This window comes from Eurypyga helias, unplaced genomic scaffold (assembly GCF_000690775.1).
Source record: "Eurypyga helias isolate BGI_N326 unplaced genomic scaffold, ASM69077v1 scaffold8067, whole genome shotgun sequence".
In the NCBI taxonomy this organism is placed as follows: Eukaryota; Metazoa; Chordata; class Aves; order Eurypygiformes; family Eurypygidae; genus Eurypyga; species Eurypyga helias.
In genome coordinates this window covers 42690-57564 of record NW_010262352.1, presented here as the reverse complement: position 1 = coordinate 57564, position 14875 = coordinate 42690, and the positions used below count along the sequence as shown (strand labels likewise).

Here is a 14875-nt window from a genome sequence, read left to right as displayed (position 1 = left end):
CAGAGCATCTATCCACCTTTGCACTGTTAAAAAATCCCACTTGCTTTATATTTTTACATTCAGCAGCCATGCATATTCAAAATGTGTGTAGTATCTATACAATCCAACCATGCAGTTTCTTCATTTGGTAGTTACTGCCAACCTGGTCTAGTGGAAGGTGTCCCTGCCCATGGCAGGGGGGTTGGAACTAGATGGTCTTTAAGGTCCCTTCCAACCCAAACCATTCTATAATTCTATATCAAAATACACTCACAAAATAGGCTAAAACTCTATTTTATAAACAAAGAAACATTATTTCACCTACTCCTTATCAGTTTCATTGAGACTTGAGGAAATTTGCAGGGCAGCCATGAAAAACCTGGTGATGACAGTCAGTTCCAACCCTTTGCACCACAGCCAAGGGGCAAAGAGCAGCGGAGCCCCTAAAGTTCCCCAGGAGTGGCCAGCATGGAAGTCGCCGCTGGAGTCGTAAATGACAGGTCACCATCAGTGTTACGAAGACTGTAACACTATTTGCTGTATGCTGCAAACAAGTGTCCCTGGAGTCAATGGTTCCCTTACTACAGTTGTCTGAGGAAAACTTCCTGTTCTCTGCATATTTTTACAGCTGTGGTACAGGTAGTCTTGAAAGTTTTTACAGGTTTTCATCAAGGTAGTCAGATTTAGAGCAGGTACTGGGAGCAGGAGTTACTATCCTTTTCTGCATTCTGCAGTTACATGAACCAGGACAATGTAGATTTTAGAACAATTATGTTAATGACAGCATTTAAAAATAATTTTGCACATGTAATGTTGGTACACACTATGCAGAAGAAAAATGGCACCAGGAATATGGTTTCGTGGGACTTGGTTATGTTTGGTTTGCAGTTGGACTTGATGATCTTAAAAATCTTTTCTAACCTAAATGATTCTATGATTACCTCGTATAGGTAATACTCCTCTTACCTTGAAGAAGAGCAGGATGAGTAGGAGAAACAATCACAAATTTATCAGAGAAACACTTCTGTACCTGTAAAATTTTACTGTGCTATTGTACCTGCAGAAAATGCTTTTCAGTATTGGAGCCTGTGGATACAATGCAAACCAAGTGAGTAATCAGAAGAGCCATCTGATGATGTGGCATTGTTCAAGTGGTGATAGGTATGATTTTTGCTCAGTAGTTTGGAAGAGTTTGTACTGAATTTTTGTGTGTCGTCTTTTGAGAGGGATGGAATAACTCATCTGCAACTGGACAGCTCTCAGTAGCAGACTGTAAGTCATGTTTTCAGACATCTTACATTCACTTGATATCTTAGTTTTCCTTCAAACTAGAGTTACCACAAAACTAAAAATTCAGTCTGGGAAAACATTCTACTTTGCTAGTTTTGATGTACAAACATAAATCATGTTCATACCTTTATCCTAGGTAAGTGTCCTAAGCCCCAGGCTTTAGGTTTTGGTACCTGGGGTGGGCATCTGCACCACAAGTGCTTTATAGGGGCTGAAGAAGGGAAACTTCATGGCCCTTTGTTCAGCCTGACCGAAGCTTGGTATGCTCAAGGTCTCTGGGGCTCTATGCTCCTGGGGGTACCCATGGCACAGAGAAACCTCTGTGGTGATGGAGGAAGCAGCCCAGAAGAGCTCTCTGTGTCACAGCTGTAATTTTCTTCTCCAAGTTTTCTCTTCTGCTAAAAGGTTCTTCACTCTGTCATGCAAGACAGGGATGCACCAAAAATCAGAAATAAGAGGCAGAGGGCAAGGAAATTCTTGAACATTCCAGAAGTAACAATCGGTCTAAAAATAGTCAATTTCTGCATGAAAGGAGGAAAGAGGAGAATGCGGCCAGTGTTTCTGCTAGGTTTTATTTATTCGTGCCTCTTCAGCATCTGGGATCATATGGCCATACAGTTACTCTTTTTTTAAACTAGCCACTCCAGTTATCAAGCCAGACCTCCCCAGTGAAACGGCTTAAGGCCAGCACAGTTGCAGTCCCTTGGCTGCAGCTCAGCTTCTCACCCTTGTGTCAGTCCCCACTTGCACCCAGCCTAGATGTGACTGCCATGCAGGCTGATGGGCTGACTGGGGACTGTACGATGGGCCTCATGGATGGAATGTGTGAAGAGAGAATGCTGCTCTCCTCTATAGGGGCAAATTAAAGGGCTTCGTAACCTTCAACTCTCCCTCCTCAATTTTCCCACATCCTGGTTTTACGACACACAGGCAAAATCCCAAATGGTTGTTGATCAGATAATGTGAATGTTGAGGAGAGCCATATGTTCATTGAAGAGAAGCTGCATAATGAATAAATAACAAAAGCAAAAGGGATTGAATATATTAATAGTATACCTATAGATAGTCTACAGGTGACAGGCAGCTGAACCTTTTTGTAGGGAATGGGATTTTCAACTGTTATTCCAGAACACAACTTCTTATCCCATTAAAATATTTAAATATATATCTTCTCTCTGGAAATTTTTAACACATTTCTTTACACAGAATCGCTTTAAATGGCAAAATGGTTAAAATGAGATATTACATTGAGTCATTTGTGCTCATCATCCCTAACTCATTGATTTTTCCAGTGTATAATCAATATTTTCTACTCTACCATGGTTTGCTTGAAAACAGCATTTACTGTATATTCTTTTAACTATAACTATTGTGAAAGCTTTGAGTAGCAATACAATGCAAAACCATATGCTTCAGCATAGCACAGCACAATTTTGAAAGAAAACCACGGAAATCTGTGCCTGCGAGCTTTTTCATGTGCAGTGTGACTGGTATGTGTTTGCCTGACCTGATTTTTCTTCAGTGGCATAGAGATAGCTCATGGCATTGCTCACCTTTATCCTTCCTTTGAACTTCTGACATTTTCAGACTTTCATCCTTTATTTGTTTTCTTATTTTAAATTTCTTTAATAATGTAATGTGCTCACGTTTTTTCTGGATCTTTTTAGTTGGAAGTACCCCAGAACTATATCGCCAGTCTCACTTTTTATTTACCTATAAAGAAAAATTTTCCTTTCCATTCCATTTTACAACTTTCCAGAAGTTGTAAAACAGTTGCAGCTTAAACAAAAATGAACTTTTAGAGTATACAGTAGGTCTTCCTGATATATGGTCAGTTATCTCTCACAGACATCCTTTCTGAGCCAGCTTTGCTTTACATCATCTTGTGGCATACTGGATGGCACCAACAAACATCCATCTGTTCACATGTTCTTAGGACTGGTGCCCATGGAAAGGAAATCCCTGTAGATAAGAAACTGCATCAGATCAGAGAACAGCCAAGTGAATGGAAAATAACCCTAGATCTGATTTAACTCTGTTGCAGACCAAGTCAACACAGGACAGATGCCAGTAGCCCATGTCTGTTAGCAAATGAGAGACTGCATTGCATGTGAAAGTGTTCCCCTGTCCAATACAACTGCTCTTTTCTCATTTCATTCCCTATTATTTTTCCCCTAGCTCCCTGACAAAAAGCTGTTCAAACATGCCCACTTTAGGGATCAGTGTAAGTCTAAGAAAGGCCAAGGCTCCTGCTGACTGCTTTTACAATTAGGTGCACCCTGCAGGCTGTGATAACTTAGCTGGAGGATGCCCTAGCTTTTCTCTTTCAGAACAGATCTGTATAAATAATCACTCAGGATATTTTTCTGCTTATAATTCCCCATGACCATTAATAGTTTTTCATTTTTCAACCCGTTCTGTCCAGGAACACCAAACAGAAAACATGGCTCTTTGGCTGGCAGGAAGGAAACGCTAAAGTATTATTAATTCAAGTTAGGTTTTTGACCCCCGAAGCCTGTATGCCATTTGTCATACACTTTTTCTTCACGTTCTCCAGCACCAGTGGGAAGGATGGCAAAACATACCGGTGTCCAAGTAGATTTGGAGCAAGCAAAGAAATTCCTCAGGATTTAGTTGCTCTTACCCATAGTGGAGATTGCAGCATCAGGAGGATTTAGTAGGTCCTGTGAACCTATATCTTCATGTCTTGTTTTAGACTCCCTTTATGCATAAATTTTGTAATGAGATTGTTACAGCTCCTAGAAAATTAATCTGGACTTGATTCATGCTCTCATCTCTACTTGAGGCATTAGCTGCTTCAGTGCCTCTCTTCTATGTAGATTATTACACACATTGTCACTTCGGCTACCCACAAAGGAGCATTACTGGCTTTGTGGTGCTTTCCTCTATACTTCTCAACTACAGAGAAGACAGTTCCCAAATCCTCTCCTTATTTTCTTTCTGATGTGATATTTCTTTGCATCTGAACAGCCTGTCCTGATTAAGAGGTGCAACTGCGCAGACAGGTATCAGTGGTCAACAGTCAATGAAAAGTGCTCAGAAAACCAGTTCATTTCAGCTCAATCCGGTTCTTGGTCTGCTCTGGACTTAGCACATTGCAGAAGATGCTTAATGACATAAAACATATGCAACAAAGCATGTATGTAGCTAACTTGACAGAGGTTAGTTGTAGTGCAGGTGTTGCAGTGGTCAGGGAAGCACTCTCAAACATCCAAGACAAACTATTTCTGTAGCCACACTCCGGTAAATTTATGCAGCACTGGAAAACTTACAGTTGGCCGTAACTGAAGCGTGGCTATAAAAAGGGGTTTTGGATGTTCAAAGTCCTTTTCCACTGTTGTTTAATTTCACAGGGGAGCAGTAAATCAGGTATCTTCCTTGAATCTCCCATGCCCAACTCCATCTGAGCAAAAATATGCAGATTTCAAAAAAAATAAACAAATAAACGAAAAGCCATACACATGGGACCCTAAAATACCCTCTTAATCAACAGTTTGGCATATCATGTTGCTTGGCATGTGCTAACAATAGCTCCTGGCAGGCTCATACTCCAGTTCCCTGTGCATGCCAGAGCCTGGCTATGAGATAGATCTTTATTGCTACCGCTATCCAGATCAAATCTAGCAAAGGCAAGCCTGCCTCTTGCCAAAGCTTAACTTGCTATACAAATACCTAAAAAAAGAAACATGCTGATATTGCCAGGGACTGGGAAGGAGACATAGAACAAAAAGAGGGGAGAGAAATCCCTGCCATGATAAAGGACTCGTACAGAAATCGCTATGGGGAGATTTGCGGTTTTGCCTGAATTCTCATCCTTTTGACACCTGCAGCGCTTGCTTCTCTCAGGACCTGAGACAGTTTGCAGTGTGTTGTTCCCAGAAATGGCCACCTTCAGTGATCCTTCCTGTGGCTTTACTGCAGGTGTCAGTCAAACATGCCCAAATACATGTTCACAAGACCTATCCATACAGAAATAATTTCCTAGCCTGCAGATGCCAAAAATCAAGACAAAATAATACAGCACACATCAGGTTGAATGTGGTTAACTAAGTTGCTTTTAGTTTATTAATTTTACCCATATACATTGTTGGTTTTGAAAACACCACGTGAAAGAAGAGCAAGGACAAAGTGGTACGGGAAAATATTTCGATATGCAGTGTGCCAATGTACCTACTGTGTTTTATACATACTTTACATTGAAAACCAAAAACCCCACAGTTTTCAGCAGAAGTACACATCTTGTTTTGAACTAGCAAATTTAGTTTATTAATACGTAAAAAAATAAATCTACAGTAGCAACAGTGCAAACACATCAGAACTTGCATGGCATACAGAACACAAGTGAATACAAATTATTTTACAAAGGGCCCGATGTTTCCTATGGTACTGACTGTGACATGTACAAGAAGCAACAGGGTGAGGAATACACTACAACGTAAACAGGAAGATGAGCTGCATATTACTGGTTCTGTCTTGTACGGTCTTTCTATTTCAGGGGGTAAAGCTGTCATGCCTTGGATCTGCAATTAAATAATAAAAAATTATCAGAGCTTCATCACATAAGATCAGAAATCTGTATTGTGCTCTCTGGTTGGCAGCTTGTATGAGAATCTATTGTTAGTTTTATAGTGGGGTTGTGACTCTTACTGAGGAGACATCAAGCTCAGTAAAAATATTGATATATTGCATGCCAAATGATCAGCCAGCATGCACATCCATTGTTCTCAGCTCGGGAACAGCTGTACATGCTGGCATCCTCTCCAGTAAAGCAAGGCTAGGCTTTTGTTCGTAGATTTGTGTGGCCTTGGTTTGCTTTGTGGGATTGTTTGGTTGGTTTGGGTTATGTTTTCATCTTTCTGGCAGATAAAATTGGAAGTTTATGGTGTTATATTGGGTGAGATTGGAACTTGTTCCTTTATGCATACAAGGATTACACTTGCAGGTAAAAGGCAGTTAACTATTCACACATTTATTTTGCAGTCACACAGTGGTTGAGGTTGGAAGGGACCTCCGGAGGTCATCTGGTCCAGTGTCCCTGCTCAAGCAGGGCCACCTACGGCAGTGTCATGTTTCTATATACTGAGTTCTTCCCTTAAAGCAATTTTTACGGAGTTGGACATAACTGCCTGCCTGTCCAGGCTTTGACATGAAATTGGAGAGGTTTGGGTACATTGCTTGGCTATGCTTCTCCTAAATGAACTCTCGTAAAGGAAAGAAGCTATGCAAAAAGTGAGCTCCTGAACACAAGCATTTCTGAAAGTTTGCATGCCCTGCACAGCATGTGCTTGCTTTGGTTGTGTTTTGTGTTAACATGTTGCAATTATCCAGCAGTGCAGGAGGGGGAAAAAAAATCTAAATATTGACTTAGCAAACACAACATGAAGATAAAACTAATCAAGGGACCATCCTTATGGAAGAATGAAGGTATTTTCAACTCAATTTGTCTGCTTCAAGGTTTTTCCTTCTTGTAACAACTCATTGATTGTTTGGATATTTGGGTTAAATATGTTCTTGATTTTGATGAGGATGGTCAGTTAAATGTAATATTACTAATAAAGAAAGGAAGAGAGTCCTAATCTTAGCTTTGATGAATATGCCTGATTTGAAATAGGAAACTATGATTAAAAGGAAGAACTAAGCACTCCCTATTTCAGTGAGCTCACTCTTTGACTATGTTCTTTAACTCATAAGTATTGTTCCTTCATCCTGTAAGATAAAGGGAAACAGCGTTTTCCAGAAAGCACACCATTTAAAAAAAAAAAGTGTATCCTCTCCTGATAAATTTTCTGTGTGGCTTTCATCATCTTAGCTTGTCCTCTGACAAATAATCAGCGAAACTGTGGCTATGGAGCTGCTCCTAGCCAGCAGTTGTAAAGGTAAAGAAGTTTAACCAAAACTGGTGAATAGTCATACGTACTGTCAATAACTACTTTTCACAGAAGGTCTGCAGTGGAACAAATACTAGAAAAAAGCAGAACCTCTTTAATTACTTATGGCACACTGTATTTCATTGACATCCTATGGGCAGAACAATCTGACCCAAGAATGCTGCTGCAGGAAGGACCATTTCTCCACCACCTGAAAGCACTGTGTGACCCGCTATGAGGCAGCGTGTGCTGTTTCACAGGGTGAGGAGGTGAGACCAAGTTCCTTTCCTAGGAAGTAATTCATCAGTGGTATCTGCTATCAGCTCTGTTACGCGGGACTAAAATCATGGTAGGAGATAAACCAGTACAATGACACAATCCTCCCTTCTGAGAAGAAGAGCTCAAAGAAGTAAAACGGAGTCTTGAATTTGGACTCTGTAAAGGAGTACAAGAAACAATATATATTTTTCAGCAGCTCCTTCAGGGATGATACTACATGCACTAGTTTTTCTTTATAAACACATATCAACACTAAAGATGACAACTTCTCCCAGCAATCTTGTTAAAACACTAGCAGACATTTAGAATAAATAATAACTTGCTGGGGAATTATTTATTATCTCACAGGATTTTTTTTCATCAAAAGAATTGGGAAAGAGAAACGATAGAAGATAAAATATTTCAAAGGTGCACAAAGGAAGTAGAAAATCCAAATGTACTTTTTCTGGTCCAATACTATAAACATCTCTGAGACACCAGAGCAACAGAAAATCAGGAGATATAGAAGAGACGCCCGATTAAGAAGTTAGATTCTTGAGGCTTCCTTATGCAGCCAATAAGCTTCCCCCTACAGCGTGACTCAGAGAAGAAACCTAACTTAAGGATTTTGAATCACTCATTGCAAGTCCCTAGGCAAATTCCTAACAATGGAGTCAGCCAAAGGAAAACAGCTTTCTAACTTGGTCACCTTATCTAGACGTATATGGTTACACCGATCAGCCCCAGACACACTGGAAGACTCGATACTCCTACTACTGATCCCAAGTGCTGATCAAAGCTCCAACTTTTCTATTCTTCCTAAATACTTCTAAAACTCAGGTTAGCTGAAAGCATTGATAAAACATTTTCATCATTCATTATTATATGTAAATGCAATATAGCCATGTAAACAGTCTGAAGATCACATTAACCAGGCACTTATTCTTACACAATGAAGCACAGTTAATCACATTTGTTTCATGGTACTGTTGCCTCCTTTTCAACACTTAGACTTACCGACCATTCTGCATTATCTGTTTTTGAACATCTCACGTTCACTGGTAGTTTGAGCACAAGTTCGTTATAGGAGAGACCCTCTGATCTGGACCATTTGAATTTGTTCATTGCATCCATAAAAGACAGGTTTTTATATTGCTTTGGGCTCTTGATAATGAAAGGCCAAGTCCTAAAGAAAAATAAATAAGTAGATTTTAAAAATAAATAAATAAATACCATCAAGTTGGGACTGATGAAGAAAAGCTTTTGGAGCATCTACTCAGAAAAACAAATGTATTATTAATATGTATATTATGCCTAGCTCGCATTCTCGGCAAAGTTCTCTGCTAGTGAAAACTGATGTAGTTTTACTGATTTTAACAGACTTGTGAAAGTTTTTCAGCAGTTCAGGACTTGCTGCCTGATGCTTTCAGAAATGAAGGATTTTAAGAAAAGGAATTACATCTTTGTTGTCTGATCTACAAACTCAGTATACAGACAATACAAAAAAATAGATCATATGTTGTAACTTCTCAAAAAAAAAAACAAAAACAAAAGCCACACTCTCTACTAGGCCTGGCAGACAGTGTTGTAAAGAAACATTTGCCATTAGAAAGCTGCTTCCAGATGCAAAGCTCTGGTCATAAGTAATAGGTCAAAACTCAGTCTAGCACAGGGGTTGCTCTAACATGCATTGGTTGGTAGCAGTGCCAAAAGATCAAATGAGAATAACTGGTGTGATGGACATTGCCTTTTGTCATGTCCCCACAAGCTGGCTGCAAGCAGAATTTTTGGCCATGGGTGGGAGAGAGACCTGCTGTGCTGCTCTAGGTGTTCTGATTATTTGCCCACATGTGGGAATCCTCCCCATGAACATGGGGAGCCAATCCCATTCCTTACCAGCTGCAGATGTGAAAAGGGAAAGAATGAGATTTCTTGTCTTTCATTTGGTAAAGAAAATTCAAACATAATAATGAAGGAAACAAAAACAACAACTAAAGAAATCCTTTCCATGGTTCTTTCATTCTTCTTGTTTGACTTTACTGGGATGAATGGAAACCACATGGTGGATTGGTCAAGTTTTAAAAACAGAAAATCCAATGCAGCTAGTAAAAGAATGAAAGTAGCTAAAACTACTTCTGTAGTTTTTTGAGTTGTGTTTTCAAAACACTTAAGACAGACCTTTGTTATCTTGCAGTAGGCTGTCTGCCACTTGCTTTAAGTGCTGCTTGTGCCCAAGTTCTGCTCTAGTCAACATCTAGGCACTGAGGATATAGTTTTATTCAAGCACCTATTTTACACTATTGTGGCCCAATTGCTTTCCTCTCAGCTTCTCATGATTTATACCACTGTCTGTGCCATGAGACCTAGGAAAAAAGGAATTTTAAAGTGAGCCACAGTGCCTTGATCCTGTTTTTAGTTTGCCTTCATGTGTAAGCCGAGAGACACTTTAGAGGAGTCAGTGAAGCAATTTCAGTGTAAGACTGACATGAGAGATGAGTATCAGGTCACATATCCTTAGGCTGACAGAGCTTAATGAAACAAGAATTGTGGATTAGGTCATAAATACTAGAGGCATTAATAATCTTTTCTAATTACTATTCCATTTGCAGCAGACAGTCTGCATACTTACTCTATTCAAAATATCTTTGTTTCCCCAGGCCAAATGTGCATTTTTTCCTCAAGTACAGTTATCATGAATGAACATTCAAGAGAGCATACATTTGTTAGAATATTTTCTTTCTAAGCTCAGAAAGACTCTTTTAGCTAGGACTAAATTAGAAACTGTGTTCGCCCTGTATTAAAAGAGATCATAAATAGAAATAGTGTGGAAAATGAAGTAGACATTGATTGCATTGTGACTTTCTTCAACTTCTGTCGGTTATAAATCTGAGAACTAAGACCACTAAGCCTGTAGAACAAGTTATTTGGCAATAACAGTTTTATATGGTTTTGTTAAGATAAACTGTATAGTGAAAGACAACTTTTAAAATTTAAATGCAATGACACGCTATCAGTCTACCCATTTTACTTTGATATCCTACTACTACGTTAGTTTAGTGCAACTAACAATACAAATGTATTTCACCTTTCACTGTTAACAGTGCATTCTACTTTCTATTGTTTGATTATTTTTCTGCATTTCATTCATTTGGGAACTTTCCTCTTTAGACTATTCTCATTCTGTTTACAATAAATACCACTGCTATTGAGATGCTTTAAAGCACTGCAAGGAACACTTAAAAATTGAAATATGTTATTTATTGATTTTTATATATTCACACATATTTATATGAAAAAATAGTCTATAGTGGGTTTCCTCCCATCTCCTAGCCAAATTTAAATGTTATGTTAGATTCTGGAAATCACTCTTGCTCTTAGTGAGCAATATTGTTGTGCAGGTCGTCCAACTGACATTAAAGGGCAGAAAAGCCAGATACAACAACACATTGGGAAGCATTTTGTTCTTGCCGAAGACTCTCTTGATGAAAGGCAGCAAGACTTCTGCTGACTTACTGGAGAGACTGCACACCTTGTTTAAAATTCATCAGCCTGTGGTTTACCCCAGCAGTGAGATAGACATTCATGGTGGTTATTATAGACCCTGAGTTGCCTAAATGGTAAGGCCCCCGACCCTGCCATTCACAGAGGGGCTATTTGATGTTCATTGAGCACTGAAGTAGACAGATCTTACAACAAAATTATATTACCTATTGCAAGCTGAGCAGTGGTCCAATATTCACATTTGTGTGGATTATTTATTTTAGGAAGAAAAAAAACTATGAATGAGCTAGGGGTTGTGGTTTTTTTTCCCTCCTGACATGGATTTACATCTCAAAATTGTCCAGTGTCCTGCTTTCATGAACAGTAGGAGCCCAAGATTCAGGGGATTGTGTCTTTGCACAGAATTGCAGGCTCCTGCAGCCAACAACTCCCATAAAAAGCTCTCTTCTTCTTCTTGGCTAGATTTCTACCACTGGTTCCATGACTTTCTCTCTCCTTACCCTACATATCATCCACTGACTTGTTATTCTTCTAAAACCTCCAGTCCCTCATTTCTCTCCATCATGGGTGCTTATCTGCCATTTATTTTTACTATGAACAATATAGTATTCTCTCAGTCCCTCTATTTCCTTTCCAACTTACAATTTCATCCTCTTTTGTGCATTTTTGGCAGTGTCATCAAGACAGTGTTAAGACCTATATGTAAGCAGCAGTTCTAGGATCTGGTTGCACCAATAGACTTCAGCAGAATTACATACAAACAAATCTTCCCAAGGTAATGTGATACCCATGCTCCCAAACTCCTCTTTTAAAATTTTGTCTATACATGTGAAAAATGTATAAAAATTACCCTGCAATCCCACAAACAGAAATAGTGAAATATTGAAACAGAAATAGTGAAACAGAAATACACATACTCTCAAACATTTTATTTTGTCTATACATGTGAAAAATGTATAAAAATTACCCTGCAATCCCACAAACAGAAATAGTGGTACTACACATACTCATAAACATTTTACTTGCCTGACAGGTCTATAGATTTCCTTCACACCAATGAACTGGAGTTGTTCCATTATATCTGGAATACTTGCACATCGGGTGAGGTTGATTCTCGGGTAATAGAGCAGATATGACAGGCACATTTCATTCCTGGTGCTCAGACCACCCTGAAAATGGGATTTTTCTTTTAATCAAGATAGCATTGGAATCCCACAGGTAAAAACACTGATTAGCATTTATATGCTAATGAAATGTGTATCAGGAGGCCCAATTCAACAGATTTACCTTATGCATTAGGTTATCAAATAGCAAGAAGTTATTACACATTTAATCACATAACACACTGCAGGCTCAAGCAATAGCTCCTGAGGTTAAACGATGACAGAAAGAACAACTATCAATATAATAAGATTCCTATTAAGTTGAAGAGTACTCTCCGAGAAGTTCAGGTTTATTTTCAGCTGTCTCCGTGGTACTTATAGCTACAATGTTTCAGAAAAAGGGCTTCAAATTGGAGCAGATTTAGAAAAATTCTAGTAGGCAAATTAGTCTGTTTAGTAAGAAATTAAATGACCTTGCCTACTACAATCGAGACGGGATGGAATGTGTATCTATATGGACTCCCCTTGTAAGTACATATGTAGCTAAAGAGTAAGAAAGAAAACTGTTATTTAAGTTAACACACAATATTGACTCAAGAACAAATGAGCGCTGACTATAAAATAATTAATTGGTGTCAGATTTTTTTAGCTAGCAGAAGAAAAGACTCTTAAATAGTCTTCCATTGAGAGCCATGGGGCAAACAACTAATTTAAAATTAATCTTGGTAAATATGGACAAGATTATGAGCCGCATGTTCCTAAATCCCATGTGGGAACAGTTCCACCAATATCACAGAACCACAGGAATAGGAATGAAGACAAAACACATGAGCCAAGAACTAGTGTGGTCACCACACAGGTAAATAGGACAAAAACTCAAAAGCCTTAATTCCCACTCTTTTGCTTTTCTTTATATAGCTACTGCATGCACCTACATGCAAGCCATGATTCAGGGAGAGGTATCCCTGTGCTCTCTGGATGCCAAGACCAAGTCTTCCTTGCTGAATAGAAACCCCTCAAGTCTCACCTCCTGTAGGTCTGGATCCAGCCGCTCCCAAGGAAGTGGGATCAGCCCCCTGCGAAGACTAGGGACTGGCAGCCACGTCCCTCGCATAAACACAGTGGGTTTGGCACCTCTCTCTGCTTTCACAGCCAGCTGGCACAGTCCAGCTCATGTCCCAACCATCAAATTTTCTTCACCTCCAAAACCAAGTGGCCACATTGCAACGGCCAGCACCTGGCTTCTGCTACCCTAAAAAGCTGCATCTGGGAGACCATGAACTGCCACATGCCAAACCTGAGCTGGACCCCCTGGACCCTAAAGGGGATGCTCACCCCCTGGCCATGGCCGTGCCTTGTCCACTGCCGTGGACTTGCAGCCGGGGATGTGGCACAGCTGCTCCTCATGCCCTGACTACAAGCATGCGAGGGTACAGCGTGGGATCTTGCTGCACTGGCCCGGAGGCAGCAGCAACCTGGGAGCGTCCCCGCTGCTGGAAAACACATGTGGCAACACGTGGAGTCCCGCTGTACCCAGCCTGGGTTCTATGTTAGGCACGAAAGCGAGCGGTTCCATCTTGGTCACAGCATAAGTCAAAATCAGTTCATAAGAAGTGGCAATTACAACATCAGGGTGAAATGTGTAAGAAGTTCCTAAAAATAATTAATTGCAATATGCAGTATTTTCATGTTAATGCACAGTATGAAGAAAGCACTCCTTATACTTACCAAGCCTGTTTTTTCAAGATCATTTATAGGCTGGCTTGCTTATTTTTATAAACTAGTCATTTGAATGTCTTATGCAAGAGATCAGACTATGATCATAATAGTCCTGATGACTTTAAAACGTAAGAATTTATGAAAGGAAAGAAATACATACATGCACACAGACATTAGCAAGTAAGTTCACACTTTTAATAGCATTTTATGCAAAAGATTTTAGTCCCCAATATTAGCTGTGTACTTATTTTGATCCATTAAAACTTTCCTTACCCATGTCATGCGAATTCGGTCCACAGTACTGTAGTGACATTCTGTGATTAAATTGTCCCCCTGAAACACAAGATTTAGGAAGCTCACAGTTCTGAAGTTTATCAACACCAGCTTCAGGTAACCACAGATGACAGCAAACACTTAAGAAATAAAGATCAGAGCTGTGCCTATGACTTCCTGAAACCGCAAAGGATTAGGTAATTGGCATATGCTGAGGCCTTGGCACTTAGCCTTCATATTATCCCAGATCCTCTGGGATCCCCTATGGATTTAAACGGAGTCTTATTAAGAGTCTGGGGTTTTTTTAAATAGCAATGGAGATTCACAGTTATAACCCTATTTTCAGGAAAATTATACATGTATATGATGTATATACATGATGCTTGCTCCAAAACTCATCCAATGCTACTTTGGATAGCTTTTCCCCAGGCTAATTTATACTGCCAACTTCAATAGAAATACTTGCCAAATGAGGAAAAGAAGGTTTTCCACATCACAATAAAAACTATTTATCTGCCAAGCCTGGGAGTAGAGGAGTGGCAGGCAAAGACTTAACTACATTGACAGATATGTATGGGAAAGGCTGACTAACTATCTTCTCAAGTACATACAATTAACACTTTGCTCTCTTGACAAACTGATCTATTCCCTATCTAGGTATAGGGAATAAAGGTACTACCAATCACATGCAAATCTCAAAATCACTATGACAATCAAGTGCAAATTAAAATATTGAAGAACATAGCCAGACATCAAAAATCTGATATTTCTGGGCAACTTCATGTCACAAGGAAGCCAGAAGTCTATTTGTTTTGGTCCATTTTTTTGGTACCAGCATCTTCCCTTATCATCTATTGTATTAAT

At 39.4% G+C, this 14875-nt stretch overlaps 1 protein-coding gene across 1 annotated transcript in view; it reads right to left on the bottom strand.

Moving 5' to 3' along the window:
* Nucleotides 1-5357: 5357 nt before the first annotated feature.
* Nucleotides 5358-14875, bottom strand: part of MOXD1 (monooxygenase, DBH-like 1) — a 41277-nt gene continuing 31759 nt past the window's right edge. Inside the window, exons 8-11 of the mRNA XM_010155697.1 lie at nucleotides 14012-14071; nucleotides 11943-12085; nucleotides 8433-8601; nucleotides 5358-5810 (exon numbers count right to left, since the gene is read on the bottom strand). Coding sequence (XP_010153999.1) covers nucleotides 5643-5810; nucleotides 8433-8601; nucleotides 11943-12085; nucleotides 14012-14071 — 540 coding nt within the window. The 3' untranslated portion in view covers nucleotides 5358-5642. The remainder of the gene's footprint in view (nucleotides 5811-8432; nucleotides 8602-11942; nucleotides 12086-14011; nucleotides 14072-14875) is intronic.